This window comes from Rhyacophila brunnea, unplaced genomic scaffold (genome assembly GCF_057557595.1).
Source record: "Rhyacophila brunnea isolate RB1 unplaced genomic scaffold, BYU_Rbru_1.0 scaffold_11, whole genome shotgun sequence".
Lineage (NCBI taxonomy): Eukaryota > Metazoa > Arthropoda > Insecta > Trichoptera > Rhyacophilidae > Rhyacophila > Rhyacophila brunnea.
The window spans coordinates 26386205-26411175 of NW_028232763.1; the positions used below are offsets into that span (position 1 = coordinate 26386205).

The 24971-nt window shown below is 34.0% G+C and overlaps 3 protein-coding genes across 3 annotated transcripts; 1 reads left to right on the forward strand and 2 right to left on the reverse strand.

Annotated features, from left to right (window-relative positions):
• Window positions 1-7363: 7363 nt before the first annotated feature.
• Rsph9 (Radial spoke head protein 9) lies at window positions 7364-8155 on the reverse strand. The gene is made up of 2 exons (XM_085960485.1): window positions 7780-8155; window positions 7364-7551 (listed from the first exon to the last, which is right to left on the reverse strand). Exons 1-2 carry the CDS (start codon window positions 8153-8155, stop codon window positions 7364-7366), a joined length of 564 nt encoding a protein of 187 aa, XP_085816611.1.
• Window positions 8156-9524: 1369 nt separating this feature from the next.
• Coa8 (Cytochrome c oxidase assembly factor 8) lies at window positions 9525-11482 on the reverse strand. The gene is made up of 2 exons (XM_085957333.1): window positions 10969-11482; window positions 9525-10423 (listed from the first exon to the last, which is right to left on the reverse strand). Exons 1-2 carry the CDS (start codon window positions 11239-11241, stop codon window positions 10214-10216), a joined length of 483 nt encoding a protein of 160 aa, XP_085813459.1. The 5' UTR covers window positions 11242-11482; the 3' UTR covers window positions 9525-10213.
• A 491-nt stretch (window positions 11483-11973) lies between these two features.
• Window positions 11974-23173, forward strand: Dbp21E2 (putative ATP-dependent RNA helicase Dbp21E2). Its single transcript, XM_085960207.1, has 5 exons — window positions 11974-12662; window positions 15636-15907; window positions 17170-17336; window positions 19184-19460; window positions 21384-23173. The coding sequence occupies exons 1-5, from the start codon at window positions 12116-12118 to the stop codon at window positions 21684-21686; spliced, it is 1566 nt and encodes a 521-aa protein (XP_085816333.1). The 5' UTR covers window positions 11974-12115; the 3' UTR covers window positions 21687-23173.
• The last annotated feature ends 1798 nt before the right edge of the window (window positions 23174-24971 follow it).

The following is a 24971-nucleotide window of genomic DNA, read 5'->3' on the forward strand; positions in this document are numbered from 1 at the left end:
AAAGAGGAGGCTACTACCCTACCTCTTATTTTAGAGATACTCAAGGACCTAGGCACTGCCACCATTTTTAGCAGCCTAGATTTGCGTAGTGGTTACTGGCAAGTAAAACTTGATAGAGATACCCGACCACTGACGGCTTTCGCTACGGTTGATGGTAGCTGCTATCACTTCAACGTCTTACCATTTGGTTTGCAAGGTTCCCGTGATACTCTCGATTAAGACCGAGGGTGGTACGGGGCGGGTTTGGTGGAGGGACTTTAACTTCAATGGTTTGCAAGGCGCCTTCGGCGCATTTCAGGGACTGATGAGCCAAGAGGTGCTGGTCGGACTCATAAACAATATATGCTTAGTCTATTTGGACGACATTATTGTATATAGTCGGTCGTGGGAGGACCACGTGAACCATTTACGAATGGTATTCGAAAGATTACAGTACCATGAACTGAGAGTGGCACCGAAGAAGTGTCAAATTGGTCTCAGAGAGGTCGACTACCTTGGACATTACGGCTACTGGAAACGAGCCGCAGTTACACCATCTGCGAGAGGTAGAAGCGGCCGCTCAACCAACGACCAGGAAAGATGTGCGTAGCTTCTTAGGTTTATGCAATTGGTTACGGAAGTATATACCTAGGTTTGCAGAAATAGCAATACCTCTGACGAAATTACTTCGAACCACCGTCAAATTTCACTGGACCAATGAAGCTACAAATGCTTTCAGACAAATAAAAGAAGCTATGAAACAACCTTTAAAGCTGGCCAGACCGGATTTCGAAAGGCCCTTCTGCTTACAAACCGATGCTTCAGGACATGGAATTGCGGCCGTACTGTTTCAACGTAAACATGACGGTGGACGCGATGTCATAGCCTATGCAAGTATACGCGTGAATGAAGTTGAGAGTAGGTATCACAGTAATGAACTTGAAACCCTGGCGGCAGTTTTCGGTATTACAAAATACCGAGGTTACCTCGAGGATCGAAAGTTCACGCTGATTACCGATAATCGGGCACTCACGTGGCTAAATACGGCGAAAAATCAGAAGGGTAAATTGGCAAGGTGGGCGATGCTCTTGAGCGAGTTTCGTTTTGATACGGAACATTGGCCCGGTGTTGAAAACCACCTGGCCGATCACCTTTCAAGGTTCCCTCAAGGACACGCGACCGTCACTAAGGATGCTGAGGAGATGAACAAGCGGATGGAAGCGCCCACGCGAAGACCTGAGCCACATACCGCTATGTTACTAACAACGGTCACATTACGGCAAAAGATTATAGATAAACAAGGAACGGATACTACGATACAAGGATTAATACGGTGCATAAATTCGAATGCTGGACCGAGTAGAGAACCCGCCGGCTTGATTGTGAAAAACGGATTGCTGGTACGGTTGAGTAGAAGTCAGACACCACAAATAGTAGTACCGGCCTCGTTAAGGAAGGAGGTGATGAAAATTTTTCACGACGAAAATGGTCACCCAGGATCGTTGGAAACAGACTACGCTATCCACGATGAGTTCGTGTGGCGCAGGCGTAGACGCGAAGTGGAAGCTTACGTACGGGCCTGTGGCATATGTGCCACCCGGAAGCGTGGTGCGTTGCAGCTTAGCGCAGCTGAAACTTCTCATATGGAAGCTAAACGGCCGTGGGAGATTCGGGCATTAGACCTGATGGGACCTTATACTACCACACGTTTAAAAAATAGATTCATTCTGGTAATCACCGACTTGTTTTCGCGGTGGGTTGAAGCCTTTCCGTTGCGATCAGCGGTTGTATCGAATATCATCTAGCTAGTTCGCGATCAGATCATCCTGCGTTATGGAAGTCCACAAAAAATTATCTGGAAAGTTGGGAGAGTGATGTATTACGTAGCTCGGCGTGGCCGACCTTATAAATTTTATGTGGATCAAATCTGTAAACATTACCCTCCCGCTGAGACGGAAGCGGAAGACGATATAGGAGATGACGAAGAAGATAATTTGGAAGCACTAAGGGGGTCTCCTCTCGAAGTGAGCGAATCTGAAGGCAGCGTAACCGGGCAACTTATGATACCAGAGCTTGATGGTGTGGAGAGTCCGACGTCCAGCTAGGTATGCTCCTATTGAGCAAGAATAAAAAAAAAGGTAAAACGTAGCATGAAACAATAATTCCGCATGAGGACCAAACGTCTATGAATATAGCCCCTCGGAATACAAAAGAAAGTTTGGAAAGCGCGGGAGTCAAAGACTGCAGCTTCGCGACCCCTCCGCTGACTAATAAAAAACGAATAAAATAACAAGAAAACATAATAAAAACAAAGTAACACAAAATAAATGTACTACATTGAAAATAAATCGAACTCTGACCTATTCAGAAGTATCGCGAAAGCATTGCTTTGAGCTGAAAATAATAATCCAAAATAAATATAGAAAATGATACGTAAAAATAGAGCTAAAGTATAGAGTTTTATGTTAGAATAGTTAGATTGTAGTTGAATTTTTTTTATAAACTGTTTATCATGCCATGTACATAACGGATGAACAAGGAATTGGATGGGTGGCCGATGAGATCAGGGCGTACCTTTTGACTTGAATCCAGATGGGGCTAATTGATACACCCCTGTTACAGGCGGGCTTCTCCCGGTGTAAAATAATCATTTAGTAGTCATAAGTCGAAACGAAACCCTGACCTTTAGAAACGGCTTCATAAAACATCTAATCTGATTCCTTGCTCAACTACGTAATTTTTTTTTTATTCATAAGTAAAGGCCTTCGTCCGGTGTGTGAAAATCATATACTGGGCGGAGGTGTAATTAAGATAAATTTAATTTGATTTAAAAAGTATAAATGATGATGGATGAAAGATATAATTTTAAGACTAAATATAATGTATAAAATATTAGTATTTAAATCTAATAAATTTTGCCGGCAACGTTAAAATCTCCGCGCGCCTGCGCCGAGGTGGTCCTCGTGATTCGTCAAATCAAAAGGATCACGCGATAAAATTTGGCCAATCACGACAGTTCTTTTTGCTGGTTTAAAATGGTGAATTTAAAAAGAGAAAAAAAAAGTTAGTAAGCGTCCCTTTTCCAATATGTACGGACCTGCGACTATAATTGTAAAAACCCAGATATAAATTTGTGAAATTAAAAATCAAAAAAAAAATATAAGACAAGACCACGTTACGAACACAAAAGACCTTGTTTTATTTCCACTCCAATCGTTTAACTTTTTTTGTGAATCCGGGGTTCGATCAACGCTTGAGCTAGCCGCTGGAACCCCGGACATCTCAAAAGGGCCCAGAAGAAATTTTGAGACTCCTTTACTCTCGGCTGTATGGATCTTATTCGTGGCTCTATCCGACTGACTTTCTCTTAGCTACGCTTACATACTGTAGCTTAAAGTTTAGAAGGGATGTTTATTTACTCGTAGCTACATATTTTTTCTGACATATACACGACATCAATGGAAACTGCCATTCTTGGTGGTATTGGCTTGTCTCTGATAATTATCTTAGGAATCGGGGCATCCGTTGTTTGTTCTTCCAAGGTGCAGAACTAACCTGCCATTAGTAATGCCAGTTGGGAGGACAATAACCATGTTTAATCAAATCGCTTTATATATTAATATAATCTACTTACGTGAGGGTGAATTTAGGTGGACGTTGTTTTGTAGGTCTTTAAGATAGGGTCTATCAACCTACTTTACTCTGTGGGCTTCTATTTACTTATTTCATTATTTACTCACATTGCCCTGTATTTTTATTTGAAAATTGTAATTAAAATTAATTTTGTATTGTTCATTATACTATCTAAAACTAAATAAATTTGAATATTGTTTTTCAATTTGTGTTTGGAGTATGGACCTAATAGGTTGAGCGAGTGGCCAACATCCATTTCTGGTAAAAACAAAATCTCTTAATACAAACTTCCACTTCGTGGATGCCCATATTGATCCTATTAGGATTGAAAATGGTTAAAGAAAATCTTTCGTTAGATGTTAGCACAGCAGGTGAATTTATTTGACGCACGTTTTATAAAACATTTTCCATTGTAGACATTAAAAAAATATTACAGGATTTTTATTCTTCAATAACTTTGTTCAACTTCCGAACAGTGCTCGATATAGAAAAGTATATGAACCGGAGCATTAAATGATTTTCGTTAAATATTAATGTGCCAGTGTTTTGATATAATATATTGAGGGCCTCCGACTTCCTGACTAGCTCAGGCACTTGGAAGTGGAGGTTCATTAATGTGGAAGAACAGGCAGGAACCTCATGGACGTGGAGTAACCAAGAAGTCACGGGGCATAAAGTCAATTAAACACCAGATGAAATCTTCAGAACTCGTATTTTATTGTTATTAGAATATGTTTGGCCTTATGGCATTCCTTCATCAAGGATTATAGTCCAAAGGTATCATTCACATTGGTATCGAAAGTCCCAAAGTTTATAATAATTAAAAGAAACTCGATTTATTGTTATTATCCATACACCACAATTAGTAAAAAAAAATAAAAGTCAAATCAATTAATATTCGAAGTCTCAATAAACAAGAGTCAACTAATATCCGAAGTCACAAAAATAGCCACATTTATTACTGATTAATTAAAAATTAATTCGAATATTATTATTTAATTATTTTAAAATTAACTTGATTATTATTAACTAATTATTTAACATTAACTTAATTATTTCTAATTAGTTATGCAGACGAGATCGTGAGGGTCCCGGGACAACAAGCCGTTGCAGAAGCGACTCCCGGAACCCACAAGTGACAAAACAGACTGATTTTGGATTTAATAATCTTGCCTTTTTATCTGTTAGGGGTGGTCGTATTTCTTACCAATTCACCGATCACCGATACCGCCATATGCTACACATTTATATAAGGTTGACGGATGTCAGTCTATCAACCAAACATATAATGATATCGATGTACATAATATGATTAATATTACTTTAATTACATTAATTCCTTAATTACTATATACCACTAACGCCCGTCTATACATCTCGCTTTATTATTTGACTAACCCATTGCATATCTATATTAAATTTACCTATTATATTACAATTTACATTACACATTACAATTACAAATCAAATCATATCTAACATTTAATCTAACTTATTTACCCTTTAACTTAACATGTATTTAATCTAAATTTAATCCTATTACCTTATATTTACATGGTCTGCGACCGACTTATCTTCCACAGTTCACTCTGAGAAGTGGTGGGACTTGCCAGAGCAAACTGCGGGACTTCTACATGTATTAAAATTGTTCTACTTTGTCGAGGGTCGTAATCATCTAACCGGTGGCACATTGACTACCAGGATCAGACCGAGCGGCTGGGAGGTACTACTCCTTATGGGAGCGCCCCCCACAGGGGCGGAAAATCATGTGTGTGTCAATATGTTACACCGAATGTGTGAAATTGCGTATTACACGAAATCGGCAATATTTTGCATAATTCATGAATAAGACAATGGGCTTGCATTATTCATGAATTAGGCAATTTATCTGCCGAGTGCGTGAATTTGGCACGGCATGGAATTCTTAAACTGTCAACATGACAGTAGAAAAAGTAAATTTTATACGGATGGTTTTATTAGTTATAATTGGACATACTATAATATTATTAGGTTATGTTAGGTTTTTTAATTCTGAATTCAACTGAATGACCATTTTGAGGTAGCTAACAAGTCTCAACAAACTATCACAAACAAACAACCGACCATTGCCTGAGACCCAAGCACGAATCAAATCGCGGAAAATCCTTTTAATAAATATCTTCCGTTATCATATTGTAGTCCTAGATTTTTTTTGGCATAGTAAATGAATATGAACGTCATCGTAGTTATTGATTGCTATATTTTTATATAATCAATGATGTTTGACACATTTGGTTAGTTTGATTAGTTGCAAAAAACACCACCGTAGCGCGATCATCTATTTTGACCAATGCATGAGCATTTAACACATTTGGTTTAGTTGCAAAAAACATCACCGTAGCGCTACTATCTAATTTACCCAATGCATGAACTAGGCAGAAAAATTACTGCCGAATTCACACACTCGGCAGATATTTTGCCTAATTCAAGAATAAAGCAAAGGGCTTGCATTTTTCATGAAATAGGCAAAATTTTGCCGATTTTAAATAATACGCAATTTCACACATTCGGCGTAACATTATACATACCTAATTGCCTTAGACCTACAAATGCAATAATAGTCTTCTACTAAAGATTTGGGCAGGACATTTTTTCAGAGCCACAGGTGAAATTTTTTTTTTTTACGAAATATGCTGTCAAAAATGATATTATTTCTCTTATGATACATATAAGCAGTGTATGGTCAGTCTGTCCTCGCGGGGTGTTATTGCTTTGTATTTATAAATAATGTATTATTTACAACAGTTTAATTAGTAAAATATCCAGATATTGAAAATGCCCGACTGTGAATCCTGGAATACTAAACTCAAATTCTAACCATATTATTGTTTGTACAAATAGGTGTGTACAACATGTCAAGTTTCTTATGAAACTTTATTAAAAAATGAAAATTAATGTAATGGTTGTCATGTAACTCCGGCGCATTCCAGTCCACTTCGAGCGCTGCTCCCGAAGATCAATTCACTTCGTTAAAATAATAAGTAGGTAGAATAAAATAAAAGTACATACTTGATGTATGTGGTTGAAACTAGTTGTGATCAAGAAACCTTGTCTCTAGAAATAATCAGTAAAGATGAATCTCAAGAAATTAATTCTCCAAAATTTTAATTCCAAGATCATTGAGAATCTCGAGATTTTTTACTATGAAAAAATAACAAAAGAAAGATGAAACAGAAAAAGAAAGCTGCCGACCGGAACCAGAATTTAAAAAAGACTTGATTTTTAACAGGAACCGAATCTCTTACATTTGCCGATGAAATATTTTTTGGTAAGAAAAAGTATCAGAGAATTTGATATCAAACAGATTCGGTCGTCTGAGAATTTGGACCGGATGGGTTAAAAAAAGAAATTTCTCGAGAATTCAATAAAGCAATATTCAATTCTGGAGAAAAAAAACCTTCTTAAATCTATAGAAACAAAAAAAAGTCGAGAAATCACAAGCTTTAGTTGAAACCAATTTACGTAAAAATAATGCTAAAATGTGTAAATAAAATAAACTTTATTGAAACACTAAAACATTTATCAATAGAATATGTCCTCAATAAATAATGAAGGACAATATAAAATAATAAATTATTTGATTTTATTGATTGTGTGAAACAAAATTAAATTACAATGGTTAGCAATCACATCATTCTCCCGATCCTACACTACACAAATAAAAGCAAGAAATGTAATATTTTAGAAAATATATACAGTGTAATGTATATTATTAAATCATAAAAGGCAGATCAAGATTCTTATTTCCGTGCCCAATGTATAAGAAACCAAAATTCATTGAATTGGGTTTCAAAAAAAATACCATTCCTGGCCACAGTAGGGATTTCAGGGTTACGATATTTTTTCCAATATCTGTATTCATTACCCAGCAACCTTTAGGTATATCCATATCGATACTATCTAAAAAATCAATAGGGTATTGGAAATCTTTTTTTGTCAAAGCGATCGTATTCCATTTGCATACAGGTTTTCTGTAATGAAAATAATTTACAAGACAAAGCGAGTTTTTATGATTGAGTCCATGAAATGCTCTATTTTCAGTAACAACATTATTAATCTTTATAAAAAAACCACGCGGTACTATCTCAGCCTCGTACGATATTGTGGCAATTATATTTGAAAGAAAACGTTCCTCCAAAAATTCCTCATTGTTCTGCGAATACGGCGACATCTTCAAATTTAACACAGGGTCTCCATTTAGAAAGATGAATGAGTTGTCCATTATTTTAGAATTCTTCTTTATTTTGTTCAGCATTACCCATTGTATTAAATCCGTGGAGTAAAAATATGTTTTATCCAAAATGCAATCGTCTTTGTGACCGAATGCAATGAAATAATTATTTTCGATACCAAGGATTTTCCCCCAAAAATAAATTTTTTTAAAATGATTTTCATGCCGTAGTAGCAAAAGGGAGTTCTTAATAATGGATAATTCTTCAAAATTCAATGTAAATCCGGCATCAGTTATGTGATTACTCAGTTCAAAGAGATTATCCAAATTCATTTTGAATTATTTCTTCATCTATTTCTCCAAACCAGTTTCATCAAAAAAATCAAAGATTCTATCTAGAATGTAATATAAAATAGTTATTATAACATAAATTGCCAATCACTGGATATGATATTCCTGGAAAACACTGTAGTAAGCGTCGATGACATTGAACTACTTTACAAGCTGCATGTTGGCGGATTTAAAAGCGGGCGAGACAGCTAGTGCGATTGTGATGATAACACACAAAACTTTCCACTCGCTCAGGAGCCACAACATAGAGGTATTAAATAAAGCCACAAGCGACTATTTTGACAGGATGTAGTTCGTTTTTTTACCAGGAGGTCGCCACCATCGCTCTACTGCACAGACGCATATCGGCCCACACGCCAGCGTGTAGCGTGTAAAGTAGACTGGCTTTCAACTTTTCTCGGTAGATTGTTTACAATCTGCTTGTTAGCTTGTTCGAGATGACACTGGGCGAGTTTACAAGCAGATTGTAAATTCGCCAACAAGTAGCTCAATGTCATTGACCCACTAGGTAAATATGTGGTTGGTGAGACTTAGATCACATAGGAGGTATGGGAAAACCAAAAAAGTCATAAATAGATTTGAATAACAGCAGATTTAAAACATAATTACGTCCAATGTGCTATAATAATATTGTGTAAAAATCTATAACACATACACTGCACTGATGCGATTGGTTATATCTCTTGAGTAGATGGTACAGAAATACTCCCACTATGTATTTGTCATCCAAATTCTAACTGGCGCATCAACAAGGATTCAACATCAATTCGCTTTTGTTTTTATATCCGAAATTGAACACCAAATATGCGTAAAATACACTGCAGATCTGCAAAAATTCAGTTTGAAATCTGCAGCTACAAAACCTGTGGTTGAGCTATTGGTCCCTTAGTCCCATGATAAATTGAGACCCATAGAAAAATATGCTGGACTTTATTGAGTCTTAGGTAAAAGATGAACTAAAGTTTAGAGTTCTGAGTGATTTCTATTCGAAATTATGTTTTTTTTACCAAATTTCTTTGTCTTACAACTTTAACACAAGAATCAGATAGCCTAGTATATAGTATATTAGTCTATGAGAATAAAAAGAAAATAGTACCACTTATACCAATTCAGAATTCTAGATATTATATTTTTTACTAATCAATTGTTTTTAATTAAAATTATTCTATTTTCAAATGGTTTATATTCACAAAATGTTGCATGTTGTATTATTTTGTTGGGATTTATAGCACATTTTGAATAAAAATGCTGTTATTTAAATATAGTAATAGATTTATTTAATTTATAACATAATTTAATTTACAAGAAAATTGTATATATTATTTCTAGTAAATTACTATTATAACACAAAATGTACAGCATGTTTGTCATCTGGTATAGAATTTAGTGGTCTAGTAATTTTTAATTAAAATTATATTTTTATCTACATAACCCCTGTACACGTGCATGGATTTACTGCCAGTAATAGTGTGCAAATTAAACATTCACGACAATAACCCTTTACACACAAAAATGCTGATTATCTCACTAATCTAATTTTTCAAATATAAGTGAGACGCACTTGTTGTGGTGTACTGTATTTTTTGTGCTTTGGTGTATTATTTTCATATATTTTGTCGCCACTATCATTCTATCGCACACATATTGCAACTATCGCGTGAAAAATCAGAAGCCGCTAAACTTTTTTGATCCATGTATGTTGCAAATTGCATGACAATTAATAAGTGTTTACACTTGTCTTTTATTTTTATGGTCACAGCAATAATTATGTACCTCCAGCAGTAAATCCACCTATATCTAAATGGGCTATTATTGCCAGTTAAGATGGTGCTTTAAGTAGTCCAGCATGTTTTGAAAATAATGTGAAAATTTTAGTCATAACTTATAGTCAAGTTAATATATTTTGTTTGCATGAAATATTTCAACTAAATACATCAGTTCTGCTGCTGTTGTTAGAGAAGAGGCTCCAAAACATCTTTATTACAGCATCAATGACAAGCATTGCAGAAAATATGTATATTTCACCGAAAAAAGTGTACATCATAAAATTTGCTTCTTTGTCAATCTCTCAATGCTAACTTGAACAGCTATGGAAAATATTTGAATATTCCTTTTGTACCATTCTAAGTTATACTTTGTATGTAATCTCCAATTATTATCCAAGAAAGACTTGTAAAACACACTCATTTCATCAGCATTAAGAGAGGTTCTATCCTCGGTCACATTTTTTGTGATAAATGCTTGTCGTTCCTGAAACAATGAAAATTTTTTGGTAGGGATGTCATGATTACGATATATTATTATCATAATAATATGTGGATATTGTCCAATTGGTGAATATAAAAATAACAGACCTACGTACAGTGTTGGGTTTAGGGTATCAGAGGCCCGAGGCAGTGACTGATTTTGAGCCCCCCCACAATAAAAAGTAAAAAAAAGACCGTGAATTCAAACTATCAACATACTAGTAAAAATAATAACAATATTTTTATTCCCTATTAAACTAGTATAGAAGATAACAGTGATGACTGACGATTTTAAGTATTCTCAATTTGTGAGAAATACATAGCAATAAAAATAGACAGAGGAAGACAGACTTGATATAAAAACTTTAATCATTTTGTGGGTAATTGGCAGCATCTTAACAATTTGTAAATATGATTTATTCTCATAGTGGAGCACTGAATTTGATTGTGTTCGGTTTAAAATTAGAATATCAAGAATTACTTTGTGCTAGCTGGAAATCAATTTGAATTGCGTTAAGGGAGCCATACATCGTGGTAAAAAATACTGACCTTTACAAATCTTTGATTATGGTTAGTCCAAAACTCCTGATTCCAATTTTGAGTTTCAGTTCTTAATTTTCTGTACGTTTGTTCTAAGGGTGTCTCATTTGGGTATTTAAAGAATTTTATTTTTCTTAAGTTAGAAATTGGGTCTGGAGGTCCTATTACATCGTATTGTGGTTCTCTGGAGACGGTTATATTTGCATACTTGGAATATGATATGGTTTGAAATTTATTTGAAAAAACGTTATAATATACACTCAATCGTTTAGTAGTATTCATATTGCTATTATTTATTATTAATAACAAAAATGTACTGCACTGACAGTACAAGAGTAATTATAAGTAGGTACAAATATAGATTAAAGCAAAATATTTGAATATTAGTATTAAATAATGAACTCTCGATCACTGATTCCTTGAATTTTTCATTAAATGTTACCTTAACCATCACAGTAGGTATAAAAATATAGTTAATACGTGAAACTTTAGTAAATTGGGATCAACGATCGTACATTAAAAGTCAAAGTCAAAATCATAGATTAATAATATACTTATCTTTGTCTATGGAGCTCAGTGTTGCCATATTTTTCTATGCTGATTATAGTACAAAGGCGTAAAAATTCTAGTATTTCTAAAAAATATAAAGTACAGGAACATTTTTCGTCTTGCATCCTTTAAAATTATAGTATTTTGGTATATTTGGCGTAAAATTATATTTTTACATTTTTCGAAGAATTAAAATTATAGTATTGTACTATAATTATAGTACGGTTGGCATCACTGATGGAGCTACCATAAACTGGGAGCAATCAAAAAATATTTTCCCAAGCACTGACTTAGTAGAATGTGATTATGGGAAATACTCTCTCCATCAACGGTTTTTTATGGATTTATTGGATCATGAATTAAAAAAATATGATATTAGTACATTTACATTATTATCAGAATATGTACCTACGAATATATCGAAATGTAGTTGAATAATTAAATAGGAGAGAATTCAATATTTTTGATAATAGAAACATTGCAAATCTCATAAACGTCAAAAAAGCCTGATGGTCGGTTTTTGTTGTGTATCTTTTTAGGTTATAAATTCCGTTTACATAAGTTTCTACTTTTTATAATGAAATAAAGAGACGTCACTTTCAAGAAAATGGGCGTAAAAGGATTTTGCAATACTTACCTATTATTACAACGCTTTAAATTAAGTCAATATCCAAAATCATATTCCACCAAAAAGATACCCATTATTAGTTGCAAGAGAAAGCAATACGACTTTTACAGCGACACACGATATAAAAATAACGAAGATGTACCGTTAGCTTCGAAGGGTTGGACTCACAAAGATTCGAGAGGGGACTATTTCATAATTCACAGGAATATTAATGATATGAATACCGTGGTGGAAGCGGAACATGACGAAACTCCAATAACTAAGAAAACATTCCTTGACTTAGGACTAAACGAAGACATTGTGAAGAGTCTCGGTAAAATTTCAGACCCCTCTGATATACAATCTCGTTGTATTCCGGTAGTATTATCTGGTAGAAATACTTTGATCGCAGCAGAGACCGGATGCGGCAAAACGTTAGCCTATTTATTACCAATTTTGCAGCAGATAATAGAATGGAAGAAAAGCGAAGGCAGACGCCCGTTGAACAGCCCTTTAGCCATAATCATTTTGCCAAGCAGGGAATTAGGTAAATATATTAAACATTGTATTATTATACTAATATCTAACAATGAATATACACATAGATCAGCAGATTGGACTCCTTTGAAAATGGCAGGTTCATGTACTTGTTCTTTCCAGATATTCAGTGGCGAATGGAGATAATTGCTTAGACTCATATCACATATTATAGACCATAATACGAGTTAATTACGGTTTGGTGGCAAACTTTTCCAGTTTGACCTTGTAGATCAGACTACACATCTCTGTGACGGTGAATCATAGGATGCCAACATCCCCTAAGATTCTTCGTAAATGTGTGCTGAAAGGGTGCAGTTATTCAAGTCAACCAACCAACTCCGTCCGACACGGTTGTCACAGAAGCCAATTAAAAAACTACATCATATAGCAAGCAGTCAGACTTAACTTCTTTGCTTTAGCTCTTTTAATATTCATTTTTATAGTTTTCCCACCACTTTCTTTACTCCTCTCACACCTTTTTAATAACCAAACTCAGTAAGCTCAGGTACATTTAAGCGGGTAACGATCTTAGTCTTAGGCAACTGCCCCCAAGACGTTCCCAGATCTAAAAAAACTGCACATGCCTCACATGCTATTTGTGTCTTGTGATACGCCCGATTTAGATTGGGTGTACATGTTGGTTGGATGACATTCTAGCAGTGGCGAAGGGTGACTTTTGGAAAGAGGTAGGCTGTGGAGATCAAAGAAAAAAAGCACACTTGTAGGGGTCAATACCCTACCATCTGCATGACTTAATTTATAATTACAATGTATCTTGCAACATAACACTGTTGAAATAGCAGAACAAGCGATTTATGTGAATAACTCAATTTTTTAACAGAAAGCTTATTTAGCAAAATAATTATATTAAACAATTATTTATAATTTACAAAACATCATGATATGCACAAAATTGTTTATATGAAAATCAATCGTGCCTAATAATTAAAAAGTGCTTAATTGTCTAAAATTAAAATCAATTATTTATAATTTACAAACAAGCCATGCATTACAAAATAAACCTAATAAGCATGATTATCAAAATATTCAAATAGTGATAGCAGCATTTTCTATTGTATCGAATCTGTATAAAACACTCAATTACATGAAATCAATATGTCAGTCAGTTATCAAAGATTTAACCGTAAGGTTATAGTTCCGCTCCGCCCGATCGACTTCGCAGTTTCTTATAACGTATACACGTGCTTCCACTCAGCTAAATTATAAATCTGTAAACTTACCTGTAATAATTAAATTGACATTTATTTGGAAGGAGATAATAAAACCATGGTTCATTTCATTCACGCACCAAATTCTGAGTTATTCATTTTTGGAGTCAACCTACCCTCCTGTTCCCTATACCATCTCACTTCCTCACACTTGTCAGGTATACTCACGGGAAATAAGACGATAATACGATATTACTACTGATGAATAGGTAAGTACACACTAATGTCAACGTCACATTAAATAGATGAAATTTCAATAGCTCATTTACTTATATGTTCTATGACTGAATTAAATGATGAATAATAATCACGAGATAAAATTATTAATTATTTTTAAAAATATTCTATTTTTATGAATGACGTTATTGAACAAATAGATTTTTTTTTTTAAATTATCGCATTATTAATTATTATATGAAGAAAGCGCCAAAGCGACAGTCCTCGACACTAAATATATAAGCGTTGCCTTATATGCCTATAGATTCGTATGAATAAAAGCAGACTTCCCCGATGCCCTTGAGAAGCAGTTCATACAATAAGCTCGGCAAATTATTGTCAAGTGAATCGATATTAATTCAATACTCGTTAGAGGCGCGGGTTTGTCACTTATTATTTATTTATTCTATATCATTCTGACGATAGATGGCTCTCATTTATATAAATATATTTTTTTAAATATTAGTTATTATTCTGACGATATATTCAATTGGTTCCCGCACATTTTTTTATTTAAGTATTTAAATTTAAATACTTTCTATCTATTTTTCTTAGAAGGTAGGCTTCAAATAATCACCTACTATGGAGGCTTCGCCACTGCATTCTAGGGAGGTTTTTTTTCCTATAGCTTATTCCACTTATACTTATTTACCTAATATTATACTATTATCACATGTCAGTATACAATTAATATACAGTAGACTCCTGATTTTCCGGCTTAATGATGGGGAGAGGCGGCACGGATAAACGAAAAACACGAATAACCTGAACTATGGTTTCTTCTTTTTAAAATACTACATAAATTATACATTTCTAAAGTAGACAATTATTTTAACACATTTAATACTCATTATTTATTAAGAAAATCTTTGATTTTGGTTTGTTTGCGGGAATCTTTCTAATATCAGTTGGAATTTTTGATTTTTTTTTAAATTAAATTTATGCACGGATAATCTGAAAACCTGATAATCTGCACACGGATAATCGGGAGTTTACTATACTTTCTATAATTTAACAGAGAGAAAAGGATACATTTCGCGGCCGCGTTGAGGTCTCCGGCTGTATAGTGTTACTCTTATATAATATATAGTATTTTAATATATTTGTATAGTAATATGATGATAATTTTGATTGATATTTGATTGCATATTGAATGTATTTAACATGTCAATGCTGAAAAGTGAAACTGACATTTCACCGCAGATTTAAATTAAAATGAGGGCACATACATAGTGCGAACCATCAAATTCTGCCTCTTTTAAGAGGTGGCTCATGTACATAAGTTGAACGAAGGACGCAAAAAGACTAACTCTCAGATGACCACAACGCAAATGAAAAATCAGTTGACCTCATACAAGATAGATGGTCATATTATTATAGTCAAATTTGATAGATTTTAGTACTCCTGTGGAGGCTTTGGACAGATCTGGAGAGAAGTGAATGCTAGAGTAAGCCAAGGATCATGAGGGATGTAGTGCTGAGAATACTTGTATTTATTTTTATTAGTGGTTAATAATGAATAAATATTGTTTTAGCTAATCAAATTGCCAATGTAGCTGAAGAGATCTGTCGGCCTTTATCGTTAAGTGTGAAATGCTTGATAGGCGGTAAAACAAAACAGATGATGTTGCATCCAGACTTTGACCAAGTCGACGTGCTCATATCGTCCCTCGGCGCTCTGAGCAAACTTGTGACGACGGGCGTTTACAAACTTAAAAACGTCCATCACATTGTTTTGGATGAGGCGGACACTCTGTTGGATGATAGTTTTAATGAAAAATTGTCATACTTTTTGAAAAATATTCAGGTAAGATATTAATGATACTTATTAGTCTAATTATCGCCCACCTACTAACCTAACCTAACCGAACCTTGCAGATATTACTTTAAATCACCAATATCTGAGGTTTTTAAATTCATAAATACTGGCTACCTAATAACCAATGAATTCCAAAGTTGTTAGCAGTGTAGCATGTACTGTCATCCATGTACTTATTATCGGCCCCTTAGGACCAAAGAAACATATCTCATTTTTCTCTACTTTACAGGAGACACCAAACACAAATAAATTTACATTCTATTGACATTAACAAGAAAGTGTTTTCAGCAGATACATATTGAACTATCTTTTATCTTTTGAATTTTTGTCAGTTTTCTTTGTCAGTTATCGTTACAGTGGAACCCCGATCTACTGTTTGTGAATTTCCATTACTTTCTGAATTTTTTTACAGAATTCTGTTTCACAATAATTGGATAATAATATAACAAACAAAAGTTGATAATTATTAGATGACAAATAACATAATTTATTATTCTTTTTCAATGAAGATTGATTTATTTTAGTTTATATAACAATATTAAATTTATTAAATTGTAGGCAGATTTAAGGTTTCCCAAGGACACAAGATATCAAATACCAGTGCCTCGTTGCAATATTTCAATATTTTTCAAGAATATCTTTTCAATACAGTAAAACCTTGATATGTATAATGGACGTTGAATATAATGGAAAAAAATGATCTATTCATCAGACAATGAAATTTAGCTATATTATACCCATTTTCGTAATTATAGAGATATTCTAAAAAAAAACTTCAAAAGTTAAAACAAAACTTGATGGGTTTTTCAAAGCAAGATTATCGAAAGCAAGTGCCTTGACATTGAACAGTAACGACGCGCCACATGTTGTGTCTAGAAATATCATCCGAAGTCGAATAAATAGGTAAACCTATTCCTCATCCAACTTAGTTATATTGAGGTTTTACTATACAAAGAATTTGAAATGTTATAATAGCCATGAATATTTGATTGTATGAAAATTTGAGGGAAGACTGTTTAGTGTAGCCACAAAGCTGACAAATAGATATTTTTTAATCAGCAACACAATGTATATATTTATGTTATGAACCAATTGATGAAGCATCGAGATGATCGAATTGATAACTGAATCATTTCATGTAATTACTATTTAGGTTGACGATTGGTCTCGATGATCGGTGTGACTCATCTCGTGTAATTAGAGCAAAAGATACAATTATGCATAATGAATGTATGTGTTTTTAATATTAGTTTCAGTACCAAATGGTGTCCCCACCTGTAGGAAGTCAGTTGACATTAGCCACTGCCACAATGCCTCATGAGCTTCCCGACGTTCTGCAGGATTTTGTGGACCCTTCCTCAATTGTGAAAGTTACGTCTAACAAGCTTCATAAAACTCTTCCAAATGTTCCTCAAAGGTTAGTTCATAATGTACTCTCCACTTCAAATTTAAATTCAAATTTAATCTTGAATGTATAAGAAAAAAGTAAATTACCATGATCGCTCCTAAGCGGAGCATATAGGTCTCCACAGAGAGGAGGTTGTATTAACAGACTTTTTTTACGAGATTTATACAAATGGTTGTTGGCCATTCGTCCAACCTGTTGAATCCTTGTACTAGATCAGGGGAGGGCAAACTGCGGCCCGTGGGCCGCATGTGGCCCGCCGGGTATTTTTTTGCGGCCCGCCATCATTAATTGTACTTCTGATTACGAATAACTTTTTTATATATTTTTTAAAAAATACTGACAATAGATTAAAATTTGAAGAATTTGTTGTTTCGTTAATGTATTATCTCAGTACATCTTACTTGCGTCTCGTCTTACACTATGTAGCCACTATTTTCTATGTTGAACATCGTGACACATTTAAATACTTTTAACTCTGCGTTGCAAGGAAAAAAATATATGCCCACGATATGGTGAGAGTTTTAATGGATTTCAATTAAAACTCAAGTTGTTCCTTCGACAAATATCGAATAACAACGTGGACCACTTTCCATCTTTGAAGTTGCTGAATATACCAGAATATAAATTTGAAGAATATGGTAAAATTATTAAAGCTCTGAATGACGATTTTTTACAAATATTTGGTGACTTCCGAAAAATTGAGACAAGCTTAGCAACAGTACGCGATCCATTTTCAATAGATATTGATAGTGTACTGACAGAGCTACAACTTGAGATTATTGGACTGCAGTGTGACACTGATTTAAGAGAATTGCATCGTCGTGAAGATATCTCCAAATTTTAATATGCTATTAATTCAAACAAATTCGACCAACTTAAAGATTATGCAAGAAAAATGTTCGTTGTTTTTGGATCAACCTATAAATGTGAACAAACATTTTCGATCATGAACCCCAATAAAAATTCTTTACGATCAAATATCTCCGATGCCCATTTACAAGCAGTTTTGAAAATATCAACCACAAAATTAACACCTGAATTTGAAAAAAATGTTGAAAAATGTACAACACTTTCATTCTTCTCATTATTTTTTTTGTAATGTTTATTTTTCGTGATAATAAATAGTGTATATCTAAAAATAGTATTTTACTTGCGGCCCGCCGCTCATTTTGAATTCTTGAATTTGGCCCTCCATCCAAAAAGTTTGCCCTCCCCTGTACTAGATCAAACAAATACTGAAGAAACAATATGCATTTTTTGTGTCCAGCCATGGGATCAAACCAGCTACCCATATCTTCATAGGAGAAAAGCATCGGAGTGCATTAGAGTGAGTGCATAGGAGAAAAAAAAATGAAACTACTATAAATAATAGTACCCACACCATAACTTGTCACAAATATTATTGTCATTCGACAAAACATTTATGAACGTAAAAAATAGAATATGTACTATGTATATTTTTTGAAAGCACATATAGTTTTTTATAATTTATAGATGCTCTCATCGTGAATGAGAACATTTGTTTCTTCAGGTGACATGTTATAAAAATTTTACTATAAGAGGCTATATGCATTTTTCGAAACGATTCTTTGCATAAATATTTATATACCTACCCTATGACTCAGGGAGGTATTAAGTGTTTCGTAGATATAAAATAAATACTGCATTTGGAAATTTTGTAGTAGGTGGTGATTTTATGTTTTATTTACAAACAAGCCAATGCGGATAATATATTAACTAGTTACCATTTAAACATTTGAAACCATGCTAATAACGTACCAAATGTAAATCAAAAAGTTCATAATACTCCCTCTATTATAGTAGTTTAATATCCTTGAAATATATCCTTTTTTTAGGTTTCTTCGTTTAGGACCCAGCCAGAAAGCCATAGAATTGCTTAAATTGGTTAGAATGGATGTCAGCAGAGGTGATCCTGTTATGGTTTTCACCAACCAGACGTCCACTTGTGACTGGGTGTCGATGTTTTTAAATGAAAACGGATTCAAATGCGCTCATCTGAATGGAAAGACACCGGTGGATATAAAAGCCGGAATGTACGAAAGATTCAAGAGCGGTGAAGTCAATATTTTTTCTTGCACCGACATCGCATCAAGAGGACTAGACACTGTCCAGGTTGGCTAGTTTCATTTTACTAGGTCTCGTCTACAGCCGTTTTCATAATATAATGTCGACTTTTTTTGGAAAAAGGGCCTAACCCTCGATTTTTCGAAAAGTGCTTTTATTAGATATTAACAATGTATACAACTAAATACACATTCTGTAAGAAGGAAGTAAGCCGCAAATGCCGATTTATTATCTAAATTCAGGTTTTAATTGAGCTTTAATTAAATTTTAATTTAAGGAAAAAAAGCATTTACCCTCAATTTTAATGATTTTCTTTAATAACTTCTTTAATGATTAGTAGATCGAAAAGATATTACACCAAATCATCATGCACCCAATGTCTGTGCTTATTTTTTTATTAATATTAAACCAAAATCATTCAAAAAATGTTTTTTGGCTCTCCTGTAAAATTTGTTCTGTGTGGGTTACGCCCTTTTTCCTAAACACGGTCGATGTGATAATAAATTAGGTCTTAGTACAGATGTATTTTGAAAGTTTTAATTTAGTCACGGAATCCTGTTGCGTGAATTGAGGTTGACAGTTTTAAAGTCAGCTATCTCCATTTTTTTTTGATATTCTTGATGCTGGTTTTCTAAATACTTTTCTATCATATTATGTATATTCATAAACTATAAATATCCAACTCCGTTTATTGGTAAAATAGGATTCAACCGAAGGTTAATTGCAATGTCGGTAATATTCATCAGCTGTCATTTTATATATTCGTCCACCAACAATAAACATGATTTTTTATTAATTTTAATAAAAAATCATGTTTATTACCTATAAGAGTTTTATGTACCTAAAATATTCTTTTTACAGTTCTAAATGACGAGTTTTTACTATTATCTCAAAACGGCGAAATACAGTGGTAACCCATTTTAAAACAACTGGTCTCATGTAACATTGTTCCGTGACAAAATTATGTTGAGAAACGCTGATGTAATTTTCACTATAGCCTCATAGCCCGTTTACACATGCATCGATTTACTGCTGACAGTATGTATCATCGCAGCCATAACAAGAAAATGCACATGTAAACACGTATTATCGTACAAGTTGCAAGATTGCATGCATGGATAAAAAAAGTTTAGAGGCTTCTGAATTTTCACACAATAATTGGTACTTGCATGGTGACCATGGTCTTGATATATCGACGGTTCCTATGTAAACTCGGACATCTACAAAAAACCATTTTTATGCCAAAACACTTAAAGTACTTCCTCCTTGAGATAAAATTAAAGAAAAAAAATCTTACTTAATTTCGGAAAAAAATGTATGTAAAAACGGACAAATACACTAATTTTAATAAATGAATCGTGTAAATGCGGGCATGTGTTAATATGTCTGTCTTTTCTTGGGCACCATATAGTCATAAACGGATAACTGCCAGTTGTTTTTATGTACTACGTGCAGGTAGCCGTTAGCGAATGTTAGAGACACAAGTGTATTATTTTGGAAGATATTATTCCTCTGAACAGTTAGAATTATGATGATTTCAATAGTATTAATTAAAGTTGCTAATAATTGATATGACTTCTTCCTACGTAAAGTGAGACATGTGGTAGTTGTCTCACTAATGAATGTTTGAAAGTCAACATAAAGTCGGACAACTACAATTCTGCCAAAAGTATATGATTTAGAAAGAATATAATAATGCGTAAATAAATTGTGAATAGTATCTATATTACTCACTAGATTTCAGGTGCCTAGTAATAAAAACATAGGAGTTCTAAGAAATCTTACTTCAAATAGCTCTCCTGTAAAATTATGTTTTTGTAGAGCCGTTAGTACTTTTTTATAGGGACCGTTAATATGTAAACCGCTTCAACAATTCCCATTCAATGCCATAAAAATGAAATCTATTAATGTTAATGAAGAGAAAATATAAATAGTTTTGTGCAGTGAAATTATTTTTTTTTCCTTTTTCAGGTCAAACACATAATCAATTATGACTTTCCATTGTTCACTGCTGATTACATACATCGGTGTGGTCGCACTGGAAGAATCGGAAGTCCGCCGGGATGCCGTGTCACCAATTTTGTCACTTCAGAGGCACAGATTCAATTGGTAAAGAAAATTGAACTGTCTGTTCGGACTATGACAGATCTTCCCAACGTTAATGCAAATATAACAAAGATTATTAAACATAACATTGAGAAGTACATCAGAAACGAAAAAGCCAAAGATGCGCAGAGGAACCACAAGGAAATGGCTATCAGAAGAAGAAATTAGTTATGTATTTAGGGTGGAATAGAAAGAATACTGAGAATGAAAAGTATCAAAGTTATAAGTACAGTGGAATCTCGATCTATTGTTGCCTCGATTATTTTTTTCTATGCAAGTCTCGATATCACATAAAACCTGTAAATGTTTTCGCATTCATTGTTTTTCCGTACTGATCCAGGGTTGTGATGCCCATATGTGCAATGTGTGCGGCGTATGCATTCGGCCGAACAAGGGGTGTCCGAAGGCATAATAATTTCTTATCGAATGTGCCTATATGTATATAATTATATGACATCAGACTAAATTAAATATAAATAAAATTTGAATTATTGCAGTGTGCGACATTAATGATTGGTAATTAATGATATTTATTGTTGTATCGGCTCAAGTAATGAATTACAAACTGTTTAGGCTGACGTTACACTCCAGACATTTTACTGTAACCAAAGTTCTCTGTAATAAAGAATATCTTCAATTAGCGTACAGTAAGTCCTCGACTTACATGATTAATTCGTTCCGAAGGTTTTCGTGTAAGTCGAAAAATCGCGTTAGTCGAATAAAACTTAAAATCATGCAATTTTTAAAATAATATGTGTTAGTTTCAAAGGATAAGTGAAAATAAAATGGACTAGACTCTTGATAAAATTCATAGCTTCCACTGTATCTGCATAACTCGGCGACTTCACCTGTTACTTTGATATTGTGTAGTTTATTACGGCTTTTAAATGTTTGAAACCGTCCGTGACTTGCAGTGAATGTATTAGTATCAACACTATCATAATTTTTACACTGTATGTCTTCTAAACGACTCAAGTCTTTATCCTGTATGATTATAAGGCTTATTGGAATTTGTTGTTGCTGCATATCTTCCATCCATATAACCATTATTCCATTTCTTCTATTAATGTTCCTCTTTTCTTTGTAATTATCGTAGATTGCATAACTCCTAATTTTTTTATATGCTCCTTATATAACATAATATTCTATGTAAACACAAGCGCAGAGAAACAAACTGCAGCGAAAAAAACACATTTGCGAATTCGCGTAAGTCGAGAACTTACTGTATATGCAGATGTACCAAAATAAAGTGTTCGAGTGTGTAGGCCGGCTTTAAATTCACGTATGTCGCTGATACATGAGTGAGATTTTTTTATTAACAGACTTAGTCTCGGCTCAGATACCGTGGATTCTACGCGGAGCCAATTTGTACAAGCATCTATATATTTTAGTATGAAGGAATTTATAGATACTTGTACAAATTGGCTCCGAATAAATCAGTCCGCACGAAATCTGTCATGTCTGAATTGAGACTACATATTTCTAACTTTGATCAGAATAATTTTTTTGCACATAGCGCCCCGACTGCTCTGTACTGATCATTTTGGAGTTTATTTTTGTATCTGTTAATCATATAATATATTATCGAGAATCCACTGCACTTTTTTATCTTATGTTTGTATTTAATTTGTAATAAAACATTGTAGTCTGTAAAATTTTGAATTATTTTTTCTCCCTTTACCCAATGCTGTTCAAAGAAATTTTCTAGAAGCTTCTTGGCTTGACCGGGGGTCCGCAAAATTATGGCGCAAGAGCCACATACGAGCAGCACAACGCTTTTGATTTTTTTCAAGAGCCTTGGGTGTATCTTTATAAACAGTAAATGACAGGAAAGCAAGAACGCCCGAATGTTGAAAATGGTTTTATCTGCATTCTGTAGATCTTTTAATCCGTTGTGAAATCAGATTGGATTTTTCTTTCTTTAGATATTCATGTTTTCAAATTTGTATGTTCGATTCTTCTTTGAGGAATATGTTGCATTAAGAGAATTTGTAACAAAAGTTAGAATCGCTTCGCATCGAGAATTTCAGAAATATTCACATAAAAGAATCTCTCCGGCTTAAATGGCTGTCCAGAAATAATAAAGAATAGATTTTGACAAGTTTTGGAAATATGGTAGTTTTATTTTTAGATAAAATATCAACCTTTCTGTGTGTTCCACCCAACATAGTCTTATCACGATATCCAGCTCTTAGCAGACATTACAACTCGGGTTAAATCGGTGGCGCCATACTCCATTTTCGCAGATTGGCTTAAATACCTACTAAAATATCATCAAATATCAAATAAAATTCAAATACCATCAGTAGATCTCATGGTAGCTTTGTTCTTCTGGTTAGTTGCACTCATTAGCGATGATTACTCTCTGTTTGATTTCATATCTTACGTTATTATTATGGTTTCAAACCAGTTTCTTGTTTATTCTACGGGTTATGAACCCATCTTCAGAATTTCTTAGTGTCGTTTTGAAGATGGGTTCATAGCACGAAATATGTTGCAATACAAATAATTCAATTATTGTAGAATTAACAAAAACTTTGTTTTAAAACCATTATATATTGGAATTCTACCACGTAAACGTGAACTGACTTCCATTATTAATACACTTTACCTATATGCAAGAGGTTAAATACGAAATAAAAATATTATGACTTTTACTAACGAGCCTTAGTAGCTCCCATATCATATTAGGAGAAAAAAAAGTGCAGTAGGTACTCCTCGAAATTAGTTTCAGAGAGTTTGTACACAATATGTAGTACGAGGGTGGGTCAATAAGTCCTTAGAAAAGCCGACAGGTGGCGCGACTAGTACTGTAAGCGGTTTGTTTTCATGCAGCGGCACTACCGATTCAGTATGCTGCGAAGTTTCAATCAGATTGGTCGGCTTGTTGTGTGTTTCTCGTACATTTAAAAAAAAAATTTGCTTGTTTACAAAAATGGAGAAAATTGAGTTTAGAGCTGTTATTAAACATTTTAATATAAAAGGGTTAACAGCAAAGGAAATAAAAAATGAGTTGGATTTAGTTCACGGCACATCTGCTCCTTCACTTGCAACTATTTATAACTGGTTAAATGAATTTAAACGTGGTCGTACATCAACAAAGGATGAACCACGCTCAGGACGTCCTGTAGAGGTGACTACACCAGAAATGATCAATAAAATCCACGATATGGTGTTAAGTGACCGAAGATTAAAGTTGAGTGAGATAATTGAGGTTACAGGGATCTCAAAAGGTAGCGTCATTTCTATTTAAATGACAAATTGGGCATGAAAAAAATTTCTGCAAGATGGGTGCCGCGTTTGCTCACAGTCGACAATAAACGCAATAGGGTGGTGGCCTCTAAAGCCCTGTTGTCGCTCATGCAACGCAATCCGGATGAATTTTTTCGTCGCTTTGTGACTGTAGATGAAACATGGATACACCACTATACTCCCGAGACGAAAGAACAGTCA

Excerpts from the sequence above, each read along its gene's own strand:
- Rsph9 (XM_085960485.1), bottom strand. The coding sequence starts at position 8,155 with ATGAATTTGGATAATCTCTTTGAACTGAGTAATCACATAACTGATGCC. Across the intron at positions 7,552-7,779 it reads TGAGGAATTTTTGGAGGAAC|ATAGTATCGATATGGATATA; the intron begins GTTTTCTTTCAA and ends TTGATTTTTTAG.
- Coa8 (XM_085957333.1), bottom strand. The coding sequence starts at position 11,241 with ATGAATACTACTAAACGATTGAGTGTATATTATAACGTTTTTTCAAAT. Across the intron at positions 10,424-10,968 it reads ATAATCAAAGATTTGTAAAG|GAACGACAAGCATTTATCAC; the intron begins GTCAGTATTTTT and ends TCATTGTTTCAG.
- Dbp21E2 (XM_085960207.1), top strand. The coding sequence starts at position 12,116 with ATGGGCGTAAAAGGATTTTGCAATACTTACCTATTATTACAACGCTTT. Across the intron at positions 12,663-15,635 it reads TTTGCCAAGCAGGGAATTAG|CTAATCAAATTGCCAATGTA; the intron begins GTAAATATATTA and ends ATATTGTTTTAG. Across the intron at positions 17,337-19,183 it reads CTTCCAAATGTTCCTCAAAG|GTTTCTTCGTTTAGGACCCA; the intron begins GTTAGTTCATAA and ends TCCTTTTTTTAG.